At 62.8% G+C, this 22,708-nt stretch overlaps 1 protein-coding gene across 1 annotated transcript; it reads left to right on the top strand.

Moving 5' to 3' along the window:
• Nucleotides 1–485: 485 nt before the first annotated feature.
• MAP4K1 (mitogen-activated protein kinase kinase kinase kinase 1) lies at nucleotides 486–22,259 on the top strand (the record flags this gene model as incomplete). Its single annotated transcript, XM_037884705.2, is given in 16 exon segments — nucleotides 486–719; nucleotides 12,194–12,251; nucleotides 13,628–13,718; nucleotides 14,117–14,181; nucleotides 15,115–15,170; nucleotides 15,367–15,414; nucleotides 17,035–17,077; nucleotides 17,314–17,386; nucleotides 18,532–18,663; nucleotides 19,538–19,600; nucleotides 20,098–20,179; nucleotides 20,339–20,455; nucleotides 20,624–20,702; nucleotides 21,357–21,412; nucleotides 21,772–21,836; nucleotides 22,215–22,259. Coding segments are annotated over 16 exon segments (1,181 nt in total), but the record flags the coding sequence as incomplete, so codon positions are not given.
• Nucleotides 22,260–22,708: the final 449 nt, after the last annotated feature.

Genomic DNA, 22,708 nt, shown 5'->3' with positions numbered 1-22,708 from the left:
CAAATGAGTTCAACTCCCAGCTCCGCTGTTGCTGCTTCAGGCAAGTCACAGCCCCTCATTGAGCCCCAGTTTCCCCTTCCATAGACCAGGAACAGTGATCCCAGCCCGACTTTGTCAAAGTGCTTGGAGATTTCTGGGGGACTCGGGCAAAGCGTTATTTATTATCGCTCCTTTTGGAATAATTAATTATCTCTCTTGACGGACCAATCGCGTGAGCTGTCAGCAGATCTCAAAGCACTTTACTGATTTGTTTGCTTACAAATCAACTGGATGGACCCTGGCACTCTCCAAAATCCACCCGTGCCCCTGAGTCGCCAGGAGTATGGTCATTAGTTGCTTTATATCGGTATCGTTCCCGCTCTCTGAGCCCCTGTGACTCTGGCCTGCTAAGCAGTGACCCCTCTGGGTTGCCTTGTGCTGCACGGATCCTACATTCTGTCTAGGGGGCCCTCTGGGCTCGCACAACGCTCTTGACGGTTCAAATCAGGAAATAAAAGCTAGAGAACGTTATCGTTCCCCAGATCACACACTGCTTCACTGCGCACACACGCACACACACACTCGCCCGGCGCTGAGCCCCACAGCGTCGGTCTGCGGGAAAACGCTGAGGTATGGATGTCCAAGAGAGGTTGGCATTGGATATTTCCACCCGAAATCCCCAGGACGACTTTGAGCTGCTGCAGAGAGTTGGCGGAGGGACCTATGGGGAAGTTTATAAGGTAACGCTGAGGACCCGCTGCGATCGCTTTCCTGCAGACCCCGCTCTGCTGTACGTTGCAGGGCTTGGGTCAGAGCCTCCGTGCCCTGCACCTGGTCAGTAACACTCTCATCAGCTGCTCTTATTCAGAGTGGCTGCAGCATGAAACTAAATAAGATTGGTACATTTTCTAGCCCCTGGCATAATGCTCAGTGCAGGGCCGTGGGGAGAGTCAGGCCCCTTGGGCAGGACCCTGATGGTGATTATCGGGGGAGGGCGGGGGGCCAACGTGGTATTTGCGATAGCTTCATTGTGAGCTTCGTGCTCCGGGATCTGGCAGGGCGAACGCCTTGAGCTCGGGAGGGGGAAGAGCAAAGAAGATTTAGGATCTGCACCTGCTAGAATGAAAGTATCGCCATGACAGTGGGCGATGCAGCCCATAGCACAAGGAGAGCAATGCGGTTTTGCACCCAGCTCCGAAGAGCCAAGCCTGTTTTAGTTATTTGGTGCAGCTGCTTTTCGCTATCAGTTATTCTCAGCAGCTAGGAGTCTGAGGCAGGGCTGGGGTGAGTTAGTCGACCGACCCCGCTCATGTCGGCTGCTTTGCAAGTCCCAGCCTGAGCTATTGCAGCTAAATCTGCACGCCCAGGGCACGATGGAGCAAAGATACAGAAGGGTGTGAGGTTCTTCTGAGGGAAGTGTCTTTACAAGGGGAAGGTCATTGGCAGCAGTTCTCTCCTTGCTCCCACTGGTGAAAAGCAGGAGTGAGATAATGAGCCAGCTCCCCAGCTGGGGTACACGGGCGGCGCCAGATGCTGTGGCCCTGCGTTATCCCTTGAGCCGGGTTCCCTCTTTCCCTGCACCTCGCACCGTCATTGACACCAATGCAGAGTGGGAGTGAAATGCCACCAGCTGAGCAGGGGGCCGTTTGCACCCCTCTGTCTACCCCGGGGTTCAGCATGATGGGGCAGGCTCCCAGGGCATAGCGCTGGTGGCAAGGAGGTCAGAACCAGGCCCAGGGGCTGCGCTGTAGAAAACGTGGGTTTGGTGTAAAATTTAACCACATTCGACAGAACAATAGCTGGCGGGGGCGTGATTTTCAAATATGAAAGTAAGCTAAAATGTGGGCACCTCTGGGGTGGGACGTGGCAGCTGTGTTCTACAGGGATCCCCGCTGCACCACTGAAATGCAGCCACCTCTGGGGTGGAACATGGCAGGTGTTTATAGAGGGATTGCCCACCCAGTCAAAAGAAATACAGCCACCGCTGCAGCGGGGCATGGCAGCACTTCATACAGGCATTGCTCACCCAGCACTGAAATGCAGCCCCCTCTGGGGCAGAGCAGGGCCGCTGCGTCTACAGGCATTGCGCACCCGGCGCTGAAATGCAGCCCCCTCTGGGGTAGAGCAGGGCCGCTGCATCTACAGGCATTGCGCACCCGGCACTGAAATGCAGCCCCCTCTGGGGTAGAGCAGGGCCGCTGCGTCTACAGGCATTGCGCACCCAGCACTGAAATGCAGCCCCCTCTGGGGTAGAGCAGGGCCACTGCATCTACAGGCATTGCGCACCCGGCACTGAAATGCAGCCCCCTCTGGGGCAGAGCAGGGCCGCTGCGTCTACAGGGATTGTGCACCCAGCACTGAAATGCAGCCCCCTCTGGGGTAGAGCAGGGCCGCTGCGTCTACAGGCATTGCTCACCCGGCACTGAAATGCAGCCCCCTCTGGGGCAGAGCAGGGCCGCTGCGTCTACAGGCATTGCTCACCCGGCACTGAAATGCAGCCCCCTCTGGGGTAGAGCAGGGCCGCTGCGTCTACAGGCATTGCGCACCCAGCACTGAAATGCAGCCCCCTCTGGGGTAGAGCAGGGCCGCTGCGTCTACAGGCATTGCTCACCCGGCACTGAAATGCAGCCCCCTCTGGGGTAGAGCAGGGCCGCTGCGTCTACAGGCATTGCTCACCCATTGTTGGATAGTCACTAAGGCAGAGATACATGGAGGCAGCGTCAGAGCTGCCCCGGGGAAGGCCCCTGCCTGGACAATGGGGAGGGGGGATGGGAGCAGAGAGCAAAGCCACGGGGCAGGTAAAGATATAAAGGGGCAGGAGTGGCCTGGGCCCCAAAATGAGTCAGGGGCCAAGGGGCGCGGTGGGGAGGGTGGTAGCCAGGCTGCTGCGGGCCAGGCAGGCGGGGGCTGTCACTAGCCCAGGCCAGAGGCGAGCGCGGCCCGGAAGCTGCTTTGAGCAGCGGGCGGGTGGATGCGGGAGAGCGGGGGCAGCAGAGGGCGGCCTGCACCTCCCGTGTGACAGCAGCCCCATGCAGCCAGAGCGCACCCAGGAACCTGCCAGCCCCGGGGCCTGCCCGGGCAGGAACGAGCCCTGCTCCCAGCACGCCCTGCTGCACGGCTGGGCTGGGGTGTGGCGGAGGGCAGCAGCCGGCGGTGGTCGGGAGGCTGTCCTGGGTGGGCAGCGGCAAAACAGGGGGCACCGGGGCCGGTGGAGCCAGTCTGGGCAGGCCGGTGCTCTCAGGGGCCCCGTTTGTGTCTGATTCTGTGGGTCACCCCCCCGGCCCCTGCTGCTGTGCCCACGCAGTGGGGGTGCCTCCCGCTGCTAGCCCCACATGGCAGGATGCAGCAAAGCAGCTTCCCCCTGGTAGGCGTAGGGCTGGGCTGGCGGTGGGGGTTCAGTTCCCCGGAGCCTGGCTATTAGGGCTAAGAGCTCTCCCCACGACAGCTCTGCCAGTGCCCCACACTCCTGACCCACAGTCCCCTGCTGTCCTAGCTCTGGGCTCCCCCGCAGCTCTGCCGGTGCCCCACAATCCTGACCCACAGTCCCCTGCTCTCCTAGCCCTGGGCTCCCCCCAGCTCTGCCGGTGCCCCACACTCCTGACCCACAGTCCCCTGCTGTCCTAGCCCTGGGCTCCCCCCCAGCTCTGCCGGTGCCCCACAATCGTGACCCACAGTCCCCTGCTGTCCTAGCCCTGGGCTCCCCCCAGCTCTGTCGGTGCCCCTCGCTCCTGACCCACAGTCCCCTGCTGTCCTATCCCTCCCCCCCAACTCTGCTAGTGCCCCACACTCCTGACCCACAGTCCCCTGCTCTCCTAGCCCTGGGCTCCCCCCCAGCTCTCCTGGTGCCCCACAATCCTGACCCACAGTCCCCTGCTGTCCTAGCCCTGGGCTTCCCCCCAGCTCTGCTGGTGCCCCTCACTCCTGACCTGCAGCCCTGGGCTTCCCCAGCTCTGCCAATGCCTCTAAATCCCATCCCCCAAACTCCCCTCCTCTCCCAGCCCTGGGCTCCCCCGCCCCAGCTCTGCCGGGGCCCCTCATGCCCTGCAGCCCCCTTCCCCACCCCATATCCCAGTTTGCATTACTGCACGGAGCCTTCCTGCAGCCACCACGCTCCTCGCGGTGAATGTGCAGGGCCCTGCAGCGTCTGTTCGCAGCCGGCGCCCACACTGCAAGCTGCAGCCGCCCGAGGGGAACTCCCGGCCACCTTTCCTGGCGGTGCGGGCGTTCAGGCGGCTCAGAGCTGTGCCCGGCCCTGGCTCAGCCCAGGCCCTCTGGGGGAGCTCTGGGTGCCCGCTCTGCATCCCTGGACCCTATTCCTCCCCAGAGCAGGCGGCAGATTCCCCCACCTCAGCGCTGGAACGCCCCCTCCACAAGCAGGGCGGGGGAGTTCAGCCTTCAGGGCCCAGGCAGCCCGAAGGGGGGTGGTCAGTGGTGGGGGCTGGGCTGGTTCCTGGCTAGGATCTACCCAACTCCTGGCACAGAGGGGCGGGCTGCCTTCTTGCCCGACGGCCTGGCGTGTAGCGAGCTTGCTGGGTCTTGGCGTGCTTGGCCATATCTGCGCCCCCACTGGCCAGCCCCCACCTTGGCCGAGAAGCCAAGGGATAGGATGGGCCATGGAGACACAACCCCCCCCCACTACCACCGGTGGGTGCCCTGCCTCTGCCCACTTGGGCTACAGGCATGCGTGGGAAGCACTCAGTTCTCAGGAGGTGACAGCTGGGGCCAGGTCATGTGGGAACAGGCCCTGGGGGGCTGAGGTGGGGCAATGCTGGGGCGCGCCGGGCCTAAGACAGCGGCTGTTGGGCAGGGAGGGGACAGGGCAGGTACTGAGCACGTGAGGCTGTTGGGGGCAGATCGTGTGTGCCCGGGGTGTCACGGCAGCTAGTGGCTGGATGCCCCCTGCGCCGGCACAGTATGGGGGGAGCCCGCTGGGTCGCTCCTGCCTGGGGTCGCACAAGTGCCCTGGGGACCCCTGGGCTGCCCTCTTGGGTGCTGGATCTCTTGTCCTTGGGTGCGTCTCGCCTGGGCAGGTGGCTGGCATGGGTCGTTCACCCACGGGCAGGAGCGAGGCCCCGACATGGCTGGCTTCCCGGGTTTGCGATTCAGCTCCCAGCTATCTTTGAGACAGCACTGACTTCCTGAGGAAACTACAATCCATCCTGGCCATTATGGATGTAGAAGCCCTCTACACCAACACTCCACACAAAGATGGACTACAAGCCGTCAGGAACAGTATCCCCGATAATGTCACGGCAAACCTGGTGGCTGAACTTTGTGACTGTGTCCTCACCCATAACTACTTCACATTTGGGGACAATGTATACCTTCAAATCAGCGGCACTGTTATGGGTACCCGCGTGGCCCCACAGTGTGCCAACATTTTTATGGCTGACTTAGAACAATGCTTCCTCAGCTCTCGCCCCCTAATGCCCCTACTCTACTTGCGTTATATTGATGACATCATCATCTGGACCCATGGAAAAGAAGCCCTTGAGGAATTCCACCATGATTTCAACAATTTCCATCCCACCATCAACCTCAGCCTGGACCAGTCCACACAAGAGATCCACTTCCTGGACACTACGATGCTAATAAGCGATGGTCACATAAACACCACTCTATACCGGAAACCAACTGACCGCTATGCCTACCCACATGCCTACAGCTTTCATCCAGACCACACCACACGATCCATTGTCTACAGCCAAGCTCCACAATACAACCGCATTTGCTCCAACCCTTCAGACAGAGACAAACGCCTACAAGATCTCTATCAAGCATTCTTACAACTGCAATACCCACCTGCTGAAGTGAAGAAACAGATTGACAGAGCCAGAAGAGTACCCAGAAGTCACCTACTACAGGACAGGCCCAACAAAGGAAATAACAGAACGCCACTAGCCATCACCTTCAGCCCCCAACTAAAACCTCTCCAACGCATCATCAAGGATCTACAACCTGTCCTGAAGGACGACCCATCACTTGGGAGACAGGCCAGTCCTTGCCTACAGACAGCCCCCCAACCTGAAGCAAATACTCACCAGCAGCCACACACCACACAACAGAACCACTAACCCAGGAACCTATCCTTGCAACAAAGCCCGTTGCCAACTGTGCCCACCTATCTCTTCAGGGGACACCATCACAGGGCCTAATCACATCAGCCACACTATCAGAGGCTCGTTCACCTGCACATCTACCAATGTGATGTATGCCATCATGTGCCAGCAATGCCCCTCTGCCATGTACATTGGTCAAACTGGACAGTCTCTACGTAAAAGAATAAATGGACACAAATCAGACGTCAAGAATTGTAACATTCAAAAACCAGTCTGAGAACACTTCAATCTCTTTGGTCACTCGATTACAGACCTAAAAGTGGCAATTTTTCAACAAAAAACTTCAAAAACAGACTCCAAGGAGAGACTGCTGAATTGGAATTAATCTGCCAACTGGATACAATTAATTTAGGCTTGAATAGAGAGTGGGAGTGGAAGGGTCATTACACAAAGTAAAACTATTTCCCCACGTTTATTTCCCCTCCTACTGTTCTTGTAAAGTGCTGGAAATGGCCCACCTTGATTATCATTACAAAAGATTCCCCCTCTCCCCCCAGCTCTCCTGCTGGTAATAGCTCACCTTTCCTCGTCACTCTCCTTACACCCATTGTTTCATGTTCTCTGTGTATATAAATCTCCCCACTGTATTTTCCACTGCCTGTATCCGATGAAGTGAGCTGTAGCTCACAAAAGCTTATGCTCTAATAAATGTGTTAGTCTCTAAGGTGCCACAAGTCCTCCTGTTCTTTTTACAACCTCGCTGTGCGGGAGGGCAGGGCCACCCATGCTGGGCCGTTCAGGGCCTGGCCATGCCCAGGATCTCGCCCTCCCGACACTGGCCTCCGGGGGATCAGGGCAGTGGCTGCCCTCCTGCTCCTGAGGAGTTTCCTGCAGGAAACCCGGCTGCTGCCCAGAGAGCGACAGGGCCGGAGGAGCCCTTCCCCCACTGGCCACCCGCCCGCCCGGGGTGTGTGCAGAGAGAGAGAGACACTGTGTGGGCCATGCACACACACAGACATACAGACACACACAGAGACATACACACACACACTGCATGGGCCGTGCACACACACACAGACAAACAGACACACACAGGGACATACAGTCACACACACTGCATGGGCCGTGCACACGCACAGACATACAGACACACACAGAGACATACACACACACACTGCATGGGCCACGCACACACACACAGACATACAAACACACACAGGGACATACAGTCACACGCACTGCATGGGCCGTGCACACGCACAGACAGACAGACACACACAGAGACATACACACACACACTGCATGGGCCGTGCACACACACAGACATACAGACACACACAGAGACATACACACACACACTGCATGGGCCATGCACACGCACAGACATACAGACACACACAGAGACATACACACACACATTGCATGGGCCAGGCACACGCACAGACATACAGACACACACAGAGACATACACACACACACACTGCATGGGCCGTGCACACGCACAGACATACAGACACACACAGAGACATACACACACACACTGCATGGGCCACGCACACACACAGACATACAGACACACACAGGGACATACAGACACCCAAAGGGACATACAGACACACACACACACTGCATGGGCCGTGCATACACACAGACATACAGACACACACAGAGACATACACACACAAATTGCATGGGCCATGCACACGCACAGACATACAGACACACACAGAGACATACACACACACACTGCATGGGCCGTGCACACACACAGACATACAGACACACACAGAGACATACACACACACACTGCATGGGCCATGCACACGCACAGACATACAGACACACACAGGGACATACAGACACCCAAAGGGACATACAGACACACACACACACTGCATGGGCCACGCACACACACAGACATTCAGACACACACACACAGGGACACCCTGCATGGGCCCTACACACACGCACACTGGATGGACCGTGGACATGGACATACAGACACACACACACGGACACACTGCATGGGCCATGCACACACCCATAGACATACAGACACACACATGCACATACTGTATGGGACATACGCACACACTCTGCATGAGCCACGCACACACACGGGCCCAGAGCCCTTCCCCCACAGACCACCAGGCTGGGTGGTGGTTGCGCACGCACACACACACACACACGCAGAGTGTTTCCCCTGCGGGTTGTCTAGACACACCCACAGACACCCACAGTCAGGCAGAGAGAGAGGCACACAGGGGAGCCAGCAGTCAGACAGACTCACAAGCCAGGAGAGACATGAGTTCACCCTCAACACCCACCCCCTCTCCCACCCACTGATACGCTCGTTTCAACACCTCCCTTCACACCCTTGCTCGCAGGCTCCCTGCCCTGTTCACACCCACACGTGGCTGAGGATTCAGCACACAGCCGGGGCCGGCCCCTGGCGGGGGAGCAGGAAAGGGGTGGAGGAAGGTTGGCCCAGTTCTCAGGAGACCCTGGTTCAATTCTCTCCTCTGCCACAGGCTCCCTGTGTGACCCTGGGCAAGTGACTTAGGTGCTCTGTGCCTCAGTTTCCCCCATCTGCCCTGTGGGGATAACAGCCCTGCCTCATGGGGGCTCGTGAGGGTCAGCGCTCAGGCATGGCTGTTCTGGGGGGCTGTAGAAGGACCATGGCTAGATGATCGTTGGACGAGCGCACGCCCAGAACACACCCGCTCGCTGCAAGCGGGCACATGCCAACTGAGGCCCAGCTGCTGAGCAGCAGCGTCTGGCTGCTCCCTCTGCCTCCCTGGCTGCTGCATCTGCCTGGCATCCCTAGGCCTGGCCGGGTGGGGTGGGGTGGGGAGAGCTCTCCCAGCCCGAGCCGGAGCGGGGCTGCGGCTAGACTGGGGCTGCGTGGCTCACTTCGGCAGGCCCAGCTCTACCCCTCGCGGGTGGGAGAGGTGTGCTGGCAAAAGCCCCGAGCAGTTACTCTGTTAATAATATGATTTATTAGGTGTGTTACCGTCGTGTCTAGGCTCCCCAGGCCACCCTTGTGCCGGGCGCTGTGCAAACACAGAACAAAAATCTAAGACGAGAGACCGCAGGTGGAGAGAGACAGACGGGGGCCCAAGGGAACAAAGAACGGCTGATTTCGCTTGGGGCGGGGGGTGGAATGAGGTCTGCCTGCACAAAGCCCAGTTTTGTTGGTATGCGCTGGGCCCGGGCACCGGGCTCTGAGGGTGGAGGTGGCCTTGGCTCTGTTTATAGCCTGTTCCCCTACGGGAGTCGCTGTAGTGGGGCGAGGGAGAGCTGTGTTCACACTGGGAGTGCTGGGCCAGGCCGGGGTACGGCCTTGTCCCGACCTGGCGAGGGTTGTGTAGTGCCGACGGGAATAGGTACCCTGGTCTAAGCCCCGTTACGCTGGGAGAGCTGTGTCCACACTGGGAGTGCTTTTGTGGTGGAGTGCGTATGCCAGGGTGGATACTGCACTCCTAGGGTAGCCCCAGCCCCTTTATGTCAGCCACGCGGGTGGGCAGGGGGGTTAATGCCATGCGGCTTTCTAGTGTAGACGGGCCCTAGGTCCTGCGAGGCTGGGACCCTGCAGTGCCTGGCACAACGGGGCCCAGCCCCTGCTCCAAGGAGCTCCCCACCCAGGCCCCAGCCGGCTGGGCAACTGCTGGTCCCAGGCTAGGCACATCTGTGTTGGTCGGGTGAGGAGCAGGGCGCTGGCGTGTGGGCGTCCCACGGAAGGAAGGGTGGCTTGTTACCCAGGGGACTCTCCCTCTGACGCACACCCTGGCCGAGGGGGATGCCCTGTAGGAGCGGCCAAGAGGAGACGAGACCCACCGGCCTCGTTCTACCCGTGGGCCTTAGGATGGGCTGGCTGCCGAGCCGCACTGGCTTTGAACCGCTGCCCCGCGGTGATGGGCTCCGTGGCTGATCCCCCAGTAGACCCCCCGGGCCCTCGTCCTCCTCCTTACCTCGTCAACGGCTCAGTAAAAATAAAAAGCAGAAGTGGCGAGTTGTTTGCTCTGAGCGAGGAGAGGTGGCAGCCCCCACTCCCCGGGGGGGTGGGGGTGGGGAATAGCCAGGGCCCTGCGGTGAAGGGGGGAGGGGTAGTACGGTCAGGATTGGGCCCAGCTGCGAGATTGCTTCTGGTGAGCTCTGCTGGCTGGTGTGGGACTGACGGTGTCCCCAGAAATACCCCTGCCTCCATGTGACGGCAGAATTCGGGGGGCTCACACCCAGCCCCATGGATGGGGGGCTGTGGGTGCATGGGGGCTCCCACTGCTGTGCCCTGAGAGGACCCTGCCCCCGGCTGAGAGCCGAAGGCCTCGTTGGCTGCGCTCTAAGGGACTCAGTTTCGGGTCCCGGCTGTAGTTCAAACCAGAGCCGCTGCGGGGTGGTTCCCCCCGGAGCAGGTGGGGGTGGGCGGGGGGGGTCTGTGAGCTGCTGCCTGGCCTGCTAGGGGCTCAGCCCGGGGTGCCCCCCCGCCCCACGGGCACCGGAAACAAGGCGGGGGCATCACGTCAGACCCCTCCCAGGCTGGTGTGACTCCGGGCAGAATTTGAGTGAGTGGCCTTGGGACCGAGCGGGGTCTCCGCGCCACTCCGATATGGCCCCCTCCCTGCGCAGAACGCCCACTTGTGCTGGTAGCCAAGGCACAGCTGGGGCAGGGCAGGCGTGACTGGAGGAGGGGGCGTTGGGCAACCCCCCACCACAGCCCGGCCCCGCGCCAGGGCAGGATCCGGCCCGGTGCTTGGCAGCCTCCTGGGGGCTGAGCGGCATGGCACCCCGGGCTGCCCCGGGGCCCGCGACAGGTCCGAGGCCGCAGCTGGGTCTTGGGTTTGCTTTGGCCACTCGGTCCCGTCTCCTAAGGGAGGCGAAGGGTTCCCTCCTTCTGCGGCCACTCTCCATCCCTGTTGTACTGCTGGGGAAACTGAGGCACGGAGCTGGAAAGGGACTCGCACCAGGCAGCACAGCATTTCAGTGGCAGAGCTGGGAGTGGAACCCAGGAGTCCTGACCCTCCCCTCCCCCCCCCCCAACCACTAGACTCCGCTCCCCTCCAAGAGCCAGGATAGAACCCAGGAGTCCTGGCTGTTGGCCTTCTTCGCTAATCATAAGACTATATTCCTTCCCCCAAATCAGGAGGCGAACCCAGGCACCCCGACTCCCTGATCTAACCGCTAGACCCCGCTCCTTCCCGGGAACCCAGGAGTCCTGTCTGTAGTTCCCTCCTTGGTTAAACTAGATGCATCGGTGTGGCTGTGGCTGTCGGGGAGAACAAAGGGCGGTTGTAGTCGAGAAATAGCTTGTGATTTTCTTACTGGTGGGGCGGGACCCCCGGACCATAAGTACAACCCCTCCTGCACGGGCTAGGGGAGGGCATCAGTGTAGGCTGCCGTAGTCCCTGGTACCAGCCACTATGGGGTGGATTTATGGGTAGGAGCGTGCTATGGTCCCCATCCCCATGGTGTCATGGCGCTGCGCAAACACCTCCCCCCCACCCCCGGGAGCCAGGGGAAGATGATCATCCCCATGTCACAGATGGGGGAAACTGAGGCACACCACAATGACGTGACCTGCCCCAGCATCTGCGAGGAGTCCGTGGCAGAGCCAGTAACAGAACCTAGATCTCCTGGGTCCCAGCTCAGGGCTTCAGCCACAGAGCCTGTGTTGTGCAGCAAATCCACAATGGGCAGAGTTAAGGCTGTACATTATTGTATATGGTTTGTATGACGGTAGCACCTAGGAGCCCCAGCCATGGACAAGGACCGCATAGCGCTAGGCGCTGTACGTTTTTATTGCTATTAGGTGTATTACTGTAGGGTTACGCGGTAGGGTTATTCTGAGGCGTGCGCTGGTATCTGCTATCTCCATAGTGCCGCTCCTCCAAAAGGATCCCAAAGCACCTTACAGGTGCATACCTTACATACAGTGAGCAGTTCACCCGGTGCTGAGATGCAGCCACCTCTGGGGTAGAACACAGGGGCTGGTTATACAGGGATCCCTTGCCCAACGCTGAGATGCAGCCACCTCTGGGGTGGGGCGCAGGGGCTGGTTAAAGGCCACACAGCATTACAGTTCAGGACCCTCCGCCGGCCAGGCAGATCCCCGTTGCGACGGGCGTTTCCCCCCTGACCGTCCCTTTATGTTGCTGCAGGCGAAGAACAAAGGCACCGGCGACCTGGCTGCCATAAAGATTGTGAAGATGGAGTCAGGTGAGGGAAGGCGGGCTCCACTGTGGGAGAGGGTCCCCAGCCGACCGCCGCTAGGGCTGGGTGTAACCAGAGATCTGTCTGACCCCCTGGAGCCTCGTCTGTCTGACCCCCTGGAGTCCTGTCATCTGTCTGACCCCCCTGGAGTCCTGTCATCTGCCTGACCTGACCCCCTGGAGCCTCGTCTGTCTGTCTGTCTGCCTGTCTGACCCCCCTGGAGCCTCGTCTGTCTGACCCCCCTGGAGCCTCGTCTGTCTGTCTGTCTGCCTGCCTGACCCCCCTGGAGCCTTGTCTGTCTGACCCCCATGGAGCCTTGTCTGTCTGTCTGTCTGACCCCCTGGAGGCTCGTCTGTCTGTCCCCTAGATCCCAGCCTGTCTGCGTCTCTCTGTGGTCTCCAGCCCTGCAGTAGCTGAGCGCGACACCCTTTCAGATCCGTTCTCCGGCCCTGAGAGTTTAGTAGAATCTGAGCTGGCCCCAGGCTGCTCCTGGCGGCGTGGGGCAGATGTTCTGCCCCCTGTGGGGCTGGCACAGGGCGGACTGGCAGGCCTGTGGCCCTGCACCCTGTATCCCCCATGGCAGGGAGGGGGGTGAACACCCCCTTGGCAAGGCCGGGAGCTGTTGGGGCCACCGCTCACGGACGCCCCCCACCGAGCCCAGCCCCCCTGGGTCCTGCCCCGATGGGGAGCTCCTGGCAAGCAGCAGCTGCAGCTGGCGGGAAGGGGGCTGCCAGCAAGCGAGTTACCGTAACAGCAGCCAGCAACATCCTTCCCTGCTTCCTCCTCCCGCCCCCCACCGCGGCGGTCACACTTGGCTCCCCAGCGTGGGGCATGGGCGGGGGGGACGGCCCAGTCCCCAGCCGGGCTGGTGCGCCCCAAGGCCTGGGCTGGATCCCGTGCTCCCCCTTGCCCACTGGTGGGGCAGTCTGCATCTGGGGCGAGCGCCCCCTTCCGCAGTACGTTGGGGGGCCCGGGAGCTTTAACGCCCCCTTAGGCTGCAGGGGAGGGTGTTTGCTGGGGATCATGGCGGGGGTGGGGGGAAATCAGGGCATCTCCCACCAGCCCAGGCCTGCTAGGCATCGGGGTCAGCACTGATGGCGAGGGAAGACTGCCCCCCGCCAAGCTCCCGCCCCACAGCCCAGCGCCCCCCGGCGAGCCCCCGCCCCACTCTCCGCAGCCCAGCGCCCCCTGCCGAGCCCCCCGCCCCGCAGCCCAGTGCCCCCCGCCGAGCCCCCCGCCCCGCTCCCCGCAGCCCAGTGCCCCCTGCCAAGCCCCCCGCCCCGCAGCCCAGCGCCCCCCGCCAAGCCCCCCGCCCCGCTCCCCGCTGCCCAGCGCCCCCTAGTGCCGCACTGCAGGTACTAACAGCTGCTGTTGCTCCCCAGATGACGACTGCACTGCGATCCAGCAGGAGATCCTCATCGTGAAGACCTGCCAGCACCATAATATCGTGGCCTATTACGGGAGCTACATGCGGTGAGAGATCCTGCCCCATCTCTCCCCACTGCCCCCCAGCTGCCCCATTTCTCCCCACTGCCCTCCAGCTGCTCCATTTCTCCCCCGGCTTCCCCTCCCCCATCTCTCCCCACTGCCCCCCACAGCTTCCCGTCCCCCATCTCTCCCTGGCGCCCTCCCCCAGCCCTCACTCCCTCTCCCCATCTGGAGCCCCTCCCCCCACACTGCTTCCCCTCCTTTTCTGCCCTTCCTGCCTCTGGAGTCACCAGGAGGGTCCTGGGGCAGGTGCATCGTCCCCGTCCCCATCCTCCAGGTCCTTGTGGTGGGTTGCGGGAGCCCCTTGGCCCAGGACATGAAGGCCCTGCCCCCACTGCCCTCCCGCCCCTCCTCCATTAACCCCCTGCTCTGTGGCCCGGTAGGTTGAACAAGCTGTGGATCTGCATGGAGTTCTGCGGGGCCGGATCTCTGCAGGACATTTACCACGGTAAGGGGGCACCGGGCGGGCACTGCACCACACCCTCATGGGACCGGCAAACTGCTCCCAGCAGTGCCCCCGGCACAGCGCTGGTGGGAGAACTGGGCACCGAAGCCTCATCCCCTGTCCAGCCAGGGTCCTGCCAGCCAGGCCGCAGGAAGCCCCGTGCCCGTCGATAGCCCCGTCTGCGCCCGGGCCCTGCAGAACCAGCCCTGCCAGCTAGAACAGTACAATTATTCCTGTTGCACAGAAGGGAAACTGAGGCACAGAAATAGGACAGGTCTTACCCAGCTCCCACAGTGAGTCATGGCAGACTTAGGAATAGAACCCAGGAGTCTTGGCTCCCTGCCCCCCCAGGTCTAACCCACTAGACCCCACTCCCCTCCCAGAGTCGGGGATAGAACCCAGGAGCCCTGGCTCCCAGCCCCCCCTGCTCTAACCACTAGACACCACTGCCCTCCCAGAGCCAGGAGAGAACCCAGGAGTCCTGGCTCCCAGCCCCCCCGCTCTAACCACTAGACCCCACTTCCCTCCCAGAGCCAGTGACAGGCCTTCAGTCCTGCCTTCCTAACGCCCAGCCCTGTGCTCTAACCACCGAACCCTGCCTGTGCTCTCAGGTGAACGGCTGCTCTCAAAGTCCGTAGCTTGTGCTCTGGGCTGCGTGGAAAAGGAAGTGAGCCCCGCGCTGCCGGCTCAGACAGGGGCAGCCTCCTGTGCAGGGGACACCAGCAGCTCCAAAATGCAGAACCAAAAGCAGCTGAGATTGCTGATGTGTGTGGTGGGAAGGGCAATGCCATGGTCTGGGCAGGGCCCGGCGCGACAGGGCCGTGATCTCGGTCAGGGTCCGGGCAGGGCCCAGCGCGATGGGGCCCTGATCTCGGTCGGGGTCCGGGCTCTCTCATAATACAGCTAACAAAAAACCACATCCATTTTCCATTGCAGTCACTGGCCCCTTGTCTGAGCAGCAAATCGCCTACGTCTGCAGAGAAACGTTGCAGGTGAGTGCGGGAAGCCCTTTCACGCTGGCCTCAAACCTGGGCAGCTCAGCTCTCTGGAGGGCATCTCAGAGGCCTTCCCACGGGTAGCCCCCTCTGGGATTGGACCATTAACCCTATCTTCAATCATCTAACAACGGTGACTCAGTGGAGGCCACTCAGGCTGGACTAAACACCCCATTGTCGTTTGTGCTTTTAGGGTCTGTCTTATCTTCACACCCAAGGCAAGATCCACAGAGACATCAAGGTAAGGAGGTCAGGCCACGGGGCAGAGGAGGCTGGGACTGGCTCACTGTCTCTGGGATGGAGAGCTGTAGAGAAAGCAGGGGCCGGAGGAGGACTGGGTGGGTCCGCTGGCCGGATGGATGGATTGCGGGGCAGGTCGATAGACAGCGCAGTGCTGGTGTAGCCGTGTCGGTCCCAGGATACGAGAGAGGCCAGGCTGGGCAGTCAGTGCCTTGTATTGGACCAGCGGCTATTGGCGAGAGAGACGAGCTTTCGAGTGCTGTGATGGAGACTGTGGCTGGAAGGCTGGCTGGCTGGCGAGGGAGGTAGATGCCGAGGCTGCTGTGGTTCGGTGGCAGAGATGCAGGGGCCTGCTGGGCCAGACCAAGAAATGGGCTTCAACAGGTAGCAACCGAAGGAACCGAGCGTGGGCAAGGGGCGCTCCGGGCAGCCCTTTCCTTAGGGATCTAGAGCGTGGCTTGTCAGGCCGCCCAGCCCGGGGATTCCAGACCTCCCGCAGGTGAAAATCCACCGGGGGGGAAACCAGGCTGCAGGGACGTGCTCGGCTTAGCCCAGGCCCAGCGTTTCAAATAGGAAACTGAAGCCCCCCGGGGTTGTTCAAGGGCCCCCCCCACACACACAGCAGGGAGGGCTGAGAGCCTGGTGTGAAACTGACTATAAACAGAAAGTGAAATTGACCAGGCAGCGGGCAGGATCCCAGGCTGGAGAGAGGCCCACAAAACAGAGCATCAGCTAGAGACAGGACCTGGGATTGCTCAAATTCTCTCCCTTCGGTGCCCCCGGGAGCTCGGACTGGGCCCTTGGATCAAAACCAATATACCGATAATCTAGGTCGTAGCATGTTATCGCCTGTCACCAGGGCTGGGGCATGCAGTAGTTCATACAATATCAGGGTTGGAAGGGACCTCAGGAGGTATCTAGTCCAACCTCCTGGACCAATCCCCAATTTTTGCCCCAAATCCCTAGATGGCCCCCTCAGGGATTGAACTCACAACCCTGGGTTTAGCAGGCCAGTGCTCAAACCACTGAGCTACCCCTCCCCCCGTTAGGCCATCGTGTGTTGATGCATGTCACCGTGGCTGGGGCATGCAGGAGTTAGGCCGTAGCATGTTATCGCCTGTCACCGGGGCTGGGGCATGCGGGAGTTAGGCCGTAGCGTGTTACCATATGTTACCAGGACGGTGCAGAGTGTTGCAGTTCTGCGGTAGCGTGTTACGGCATGTCACTGGGGCGTGTTGCGGTAGCATGTTATCACGTGTCACCAGGGCTGGGACATGTTGCAGTAGCATGTTACGGCATGTCCCTGGGGCTGGGGCGTGTGGCCGTAGCCTGTTCGCATGTCAGCAGGGCTGAGGCGTGTGACAATAGTGTGTTCCCGGCCCTGTGTCATGGCCATCACTGAGCTGGGTCAGGCTGGGATTTGCCCTGTGGGGGGGATTCAGCGACCTGGGGGTGGCCGGCCCCCCTGGAAATCGCAGCCTGGCCGAGTCAGCGCCAAATCTGCCTCCTCCAAGGGGTTGAACTATTTCTGCAGCCCCTGGGGACCTGCCCCATGCGTGGCCCCTGCCCCATGGCCCCGGCCCCAGCCCCCTTCAGCCTCCTCTGTTCCTTCCCCCCACAGGGAGCCAACATCCTCATCAATGACAATGGGGAAGTGAAACTCGGTGAGTCACATCCCAGCTTGGCCCCTATAGGCTCTTCCCCAGGGAGGGAGGCCTCTGGGGCATGGCTGTGGGACAGCTGGGAGATCTATGGGGCATGGTTAAGGGCAGTTGGGGGGATGCACTGGGGTAGGGGGCTGAGGGTCCCGGGGGGGGTGTGCCAGGATGGGCTGATGGGCGTGGGGGGCACAGGCTGGGTTTGGGGGGTGCAATTGAAGCTTTTCCTCTCCTCCCCCCAGCGGATTTTGGGATCTCAGCCCAGATCAGCGCCACCTTCGCCCGCAGGATGTCCTTCATCGGCACCCCCTACTGGTACTGGCGGGGCAGGCGTCCAGCTTGGTTCAGCCCCGGCCAACTTGCATTGTCGGGGGCGGGGGGCTCACAGTGCCACTGAGGGGCCGATCTCCGGGCTGCGTGTGTCTGCCACGCAGGAGCAATGGGCATGGACTATGTGTGTGTGTGGGGGCACAGTGTGTGTGTGTCCCAGGTGCGTGTGTGTGTGTGTGTGTGTGTAGGGGGGGCATGTAGCGCATCACCGGTGCGGCACCTCCTGCTGGTTGTCTTGGGGATTAGCTCGATTCCGGCCCGGAGCAACCTCTGCTGGCCAATGTCTCGCCTGCCTCAGGCCTCCCCCCCCCCGGACTCCGGTGCCCTTTTACCTTGGGTTGCTGCCCCAGCAGTACCCCCCCCCCCGCTCTCTAGGTCTCCCCTCCCAGAGGAACCCCCCACGCTCTAAACCCACCTTGCCTCAGTGGCTACTGCCAGTCGTCATCCAGCCCCCCGCTCAGTGGGGCGGACTGCAGTCTCATGGCCACTCACCTTTGGCAAGGAGGTTGGACCGGCTGCCTCTGGCTAGCTCCCGGCTGCAACCCCTATAGGCTGTTGCCAGGCTGGAGCTCCCCAGCCCTGCTCCACTTCAGGGACCCTTTTCTCCCCGGCCACCGGGACCTTCTCCCTCCACCGCTAGAGAGAGACTGACTCAGCTCCTGGCTCAGCCCTTCTATAGGGCCAGCTGTGGCCGCATTGGGGCGTGGCCCCAGCTGGGGCTGCTTCCCCAATCAGCCTTTCACAGGAGGGGGGAACTGCCCCGCTACAGAGGGGCACAGTCTGTCTGTCTGTCTGTCTGGGGCGGGGAAGCACGGTGCGTGTCTCCCAGGTGTGAGTGTGTGTGTGTGTCCCAGGTGCATGCTCTGTGTGTGTGCGCGCACGCAGGGCCTGCCTGGCGTTGTCCGTGTGCACACCGGGCAGGCGCGAGGTCATCCGGTGGGGCCGGTTTTGGGGGCGGCTCCGGGCTAAGCAAGGGAGGAACATGATAGAAATGTCCCCCCGGGCCCCAGTGCCTCCATCAGGCCTGCCCCATCCCCAGACACCCACCCTGGCCTCACCTGGGGCCGTCCCCCCGCCCCCAGCCAGCCTGCCCACCTGCGTCTCTTCCCCGCACTCTCTACCCGTGCCAGGATGGCCCCCGAGGTGGCAGCGGTGGAGCTGAAAGGCGGCTACAACGAGCTGTGCGACATCTGGTCCGTGGGCGTCACGGCGGTGGAACTGGCCGAGTTGCAGCCCCCCATGTTCGACGTCCACCCCCTGCGGTGAGCGCCGGGGGGGCGGGGCCTGCCATGGGGGAGCCCTGCCCCTTCCCGGGTCCGAACCCGCCACCCGGGGGTCACACCGGGCCTGCGATGGCTGCAGGGCGCAGGGAGGGACTGGCGGGGGCAGAGCGGGGCGGCTGGCACCGGGGAGGGTCAAGGCCCCGGCTGGGCAGAGCTGAGGGACCCAGGAGTCCGGGCGGCTGGGCCCCGGTTCTCGCCGGGAGTTGGCCTTGCAGGGGGCGAAGGCAGGAGGCTGCCGGAGGGAGCGAGCTGGCCCCCACCCTGCAGAGCCAGGCGGCCGCGCGGTTCCCCCCTCGCTCTGCACACAGGTTTGGGGTGGGGGCAGGGGCGGGGGCTGTCTAGGAAGCCAGGTAAGATCAGAGCGCGCCCATCACTCGGTGCCCCCACCTGGCATGGCGCCCACAGGCCGCCCTTTCATGCTGCATCTGGAGCCTACCCCCACCCAGGCCCCTTCCCACCTCACCCCATGGGGCCCCTGGCTGGGGGGCACGGAAGCCGAATCCGAGCCAGAAACCAGCCTGGGGTGGAGCTTCTGGGGCACGGGGGGGAGGGGGAAGGGCGCACCGCATCCATCTGTCTGTCCCTGATCCACCTCCCGTTCCTGATCTGCCCAGGGCCTCAGCGCATTGGAACAGGCCCATCTACCCGGCCTCCCGGCTCCAACGCTGGCTGTCTCTCCCACCCCTAGCAGCCTGCAGCACCCACCCCCCGCCTCCTTCCTGACCCTGCCAGGAGCTGGGGCTCTGGAGCCTGCGAATGGCTGGCCCCCGCCCTGCAGCAGGGAGTCCTGCCGGTTAATGAACTCCCCCCGCCCCCCCGCGCCTGGGTCCGACGCCCCCTTGTGTCCCTGCAGGGTGCTGTTCCTGATGTCCAAGAGTGGCTACCAGTCGCCGAAGCTGAAAGACAAGGCGAAGTGGTGAGTGGCCCTGGCCGCAGGACTGACCCGAGCCCCCCCTGCCTGCTGCCCTTTGTGACTCCCAGGGGCCAGATGTGGCTGAGGCCTGGCCCGCGTGGGGGGACCCCCTGGGGAGGGGCGGGAGCTGGTTAAAGTCAGGGAGGGGCGGCCCCCTGCCACGGGTGGGAGCTGCCGGGCTGGTCCCGGTTCCGGGGTCCTGGGATCAGATTCTGCTGGGGCTTGGTGGGTTGCGGGGGAGGCTGGGAGCCAGGACTCCTGGGTTCTATCCTAGCTCTGGGAAGGGAGTGCGGTCTACGGGTTAGAGTGGGGGTCGTGTGGGAGCCAGGACTCCTGGGTTCTCTCCCTGGCTCTTCCACGGCTTTGCTGTGTGACCTGAGTCAGGTTGGGTCCCCTCGCTGGGCCTCAGTTTCCCCTCTGTAAAGGTGGGGGCTGGCCCCATCCCTGGGCCTGGCCTCCCTGCCCAAGGCCTTCAGCTTCCCGGTTGTGTCCCCTCCCAGGACTCCGGCCTTTCACAACTTCGTGAAGGTGACGCTGACCAAGAACCCCAAGAAGCGGCCGGGTGCCATCAAGATGCTGAGCGTGAGTAGGGAGCGGGCGGGGGCAGGCTGTGCCCAGGGGGGCTGCCCGTCTCGGCGTGGGCTGGCAGCCGGCCCAGCCCATCCCCCGGACAGGCGGCTTGCCCAGCCCATGGCCGGCTGCCCCCCAACCTCACCCCCGCCCCCGTCCCTCCCTCCCCAGCACCAGTTTGTGGCCCAGCCTGGCCTGAGCCGGAGCCTGACGCTGGAGCTGCTGGAGAAGCTGCGTAACCCTGACAAGCTGCCCCGTTGCTGTGAGCCGGAGGAGGAAGAGGCCGAGGTGAGATTCCCGGGGGCTGCGGGGGAGGCGGGGGGGGCGGAGGGGCACACGGCTCCCAGCTGGCCCTGGCCTGCCCCCGCCATGCTCAGAGACCGAGAGGGGGTGTGGGACCGTGGGGCCGTGCTGGCGGGACCCCCGCCCCGACTTAACCCCCCCCTGTCTTCCCAGCGGCCACCCCCGGTGCCCCAGCGGATCCACTCCACGCACCGGCACACCCGCGCCGAGCGCAGTAACTCCGACATCAACCGTACGTGCCCCCCGCCCCTCGCTGGGACCCCCGCCCTGCCCCTCCCCCGCAGTACCCTTTCCTTAGTGGGACCCCCCCCACCGCTGGGACCCCCGCCCTGCCCCTCCCCCGCAGAACCCTTTCCTTGGTGGGACCCCCCCCCGCTGGGACCCCCGCCCTGTCCCTCCCCCGCAGAACCCTTTCCCCTGCCGGGACCCCACCCCCCGCCATGCCCTTTCCCCTGCTGTACCCTTTCCCCTGCCGGGAACCTCCCCCCCCCGCCATGCCCCTTCCCCTGCTACCCTTTCCCCTGCTGGGACCACCCCCCCCCGCTGGGACCCCTGCCGTGCCCCTTCCCCTGCTGTACCCTTTTCCATACCAGGACCCCCCGCTGGGACCCCTGCCCTTCCCCCTGCCATGCACCCCCCAGCCCAGAGCCCACTGTGCCCCCTGCCTGTTCCCCTCGCTGCCGGGACCCCACCATGCCCTCCCCAGTGTTGTGGGGTGCTCTGGGCTGCCAGGTGGGGTGGCCAGGCAGGGTCCCCCTGGTCCCGCTGGCAGGCGCATGGGGGTGGGGGGTGGGGGAGCTGGATGCCGGGAGCCGCCCCCGCTCACCCGTGGTTCCAAGTCACGAGCGGGCGCCACGCGTCCGGTCTCAGCTGCCTCTCGTTCCAGTGCATCCCATCAAGATCCGGACCCGCTGGAAGGAGCCGACGCCTCCGTGTCACGTGGTAGGTGCTGCCCGTGTCCCCCGCCCCCTGGCCTGCGGCTCCCCCCGCGCCAGCCCCTCCAGCGGGCGCTCCGGGGGAAGCTCCGCTAGCTGGCACTGGCAGTGTGGCTGTTATCCTCCGCCAGGCCATCCGTCGCAGCTCCTCCCACCCACCAGGGCCCCCCGCCAGCCGCCCTTTCGCCCCACGCCCTGACTCGGCAGCCCCCGGCGCTGGGCGTGGCTGGGAACATGGCGCCGGGGGCAGGGTGCCCAGGGTCTGAGCTGAATGGCCCGGCGTGGGCAGGGAGATACAACTGCTGGGGGGCCGGGCTGGTGTGAATCCCGGCGCTCACCCTGCTTTTCCCGTCTCCCCACGGCCAGGAGATCTGCCTAGACCTCAGCTACGGCACCAGCGGCAGAGCCCCTGACTCCATGGGCAGTGCCAGGTAACGGCCCCGGGCCCCATGGCGGGGGGGACCAGCCCTGGGGCCTTGCTGTGGGGGGGGGTGTTGGACCAAGGGAACCTTGCTGCAGGGCAGGGGGTAAGAAGAGACAGCTCAGGGGCCCCCGTAGAGGGGAGTAGGGGGACAGGCTGGGCCAGGAGCCCTGCTGGGGTGTGTGGGTCAGATGGGCCGGCCCAGGGGCCCCGCTGGGGGTGGGCGGAGAGGGGCCGGCCCAGGGGCCCCGCTGGGGGAGGGGGCAGGGAGGAGACGGTCCGGCCCAGCCCAGGGGCCCGTTCCAGGCTGCTGCTCCAGCTGGCCCTGGGGCCTGTCCCGGCCCCAGCCGTTGGCCACACTCTGACTCAGGCTCCGGCTCCTTCGCAGGGTCAACGTGTCGGACTCAGACAACGACTACGACGACGTGGACATGTAGGTGCCTTCCCCCTCCCCTGGGGCTCGTCCAGCTGCAGGGACCCCTCCCCCCCAAGGGGGCTCAGCTTGGCCGTGGCATGGGGACTCCCCCAAGGCTTTTGGGAGGACAGAACTGTGATGGGTTCGGTCACAGAGACCCCCTTGGGACTGTCACCTGATATGCTGGAGTTACCTCTGAGCCCGTTTTCCCTGCCAGTTTGGGACTCCAGAAGCCTGCCTTGTTGAGCCAGATATGCCAGCCTGCTGCAACACAGACCCAGGGTCTGGTCCATGCCCTCAAAGCTGCAGATTTAACTGAAAACCACACAGCACCCAGACACCCAATGGGATCCAAACCCCAAATAAATCCATTTTACGCTGTATAAAGCTTATACAGGGTAAACTCATAAAGTGTCCGCCCTCTATAACACTGATATAGAGACATGCCCAGCTGTTTGCTCCCCCAG

Source organism: Chelonia mydas, chromosome 23 (assembly GCF_015237465.2).
Source record: "Chelonia mydas isolate rCheMyd1 chromosome 23, rCheMyd1.pri.v2, whole genome shotgun sequence".
Classification (NCBI taxonomy): domain Eukaryota; kingdom Metazoa; phylum Chordata; order Testudines; family Cheloniidae; genus Chelonia; species Chelonia mydas.
This window is presented reverse-complemented; position numbering and strand designations above follow the sequence as displayed.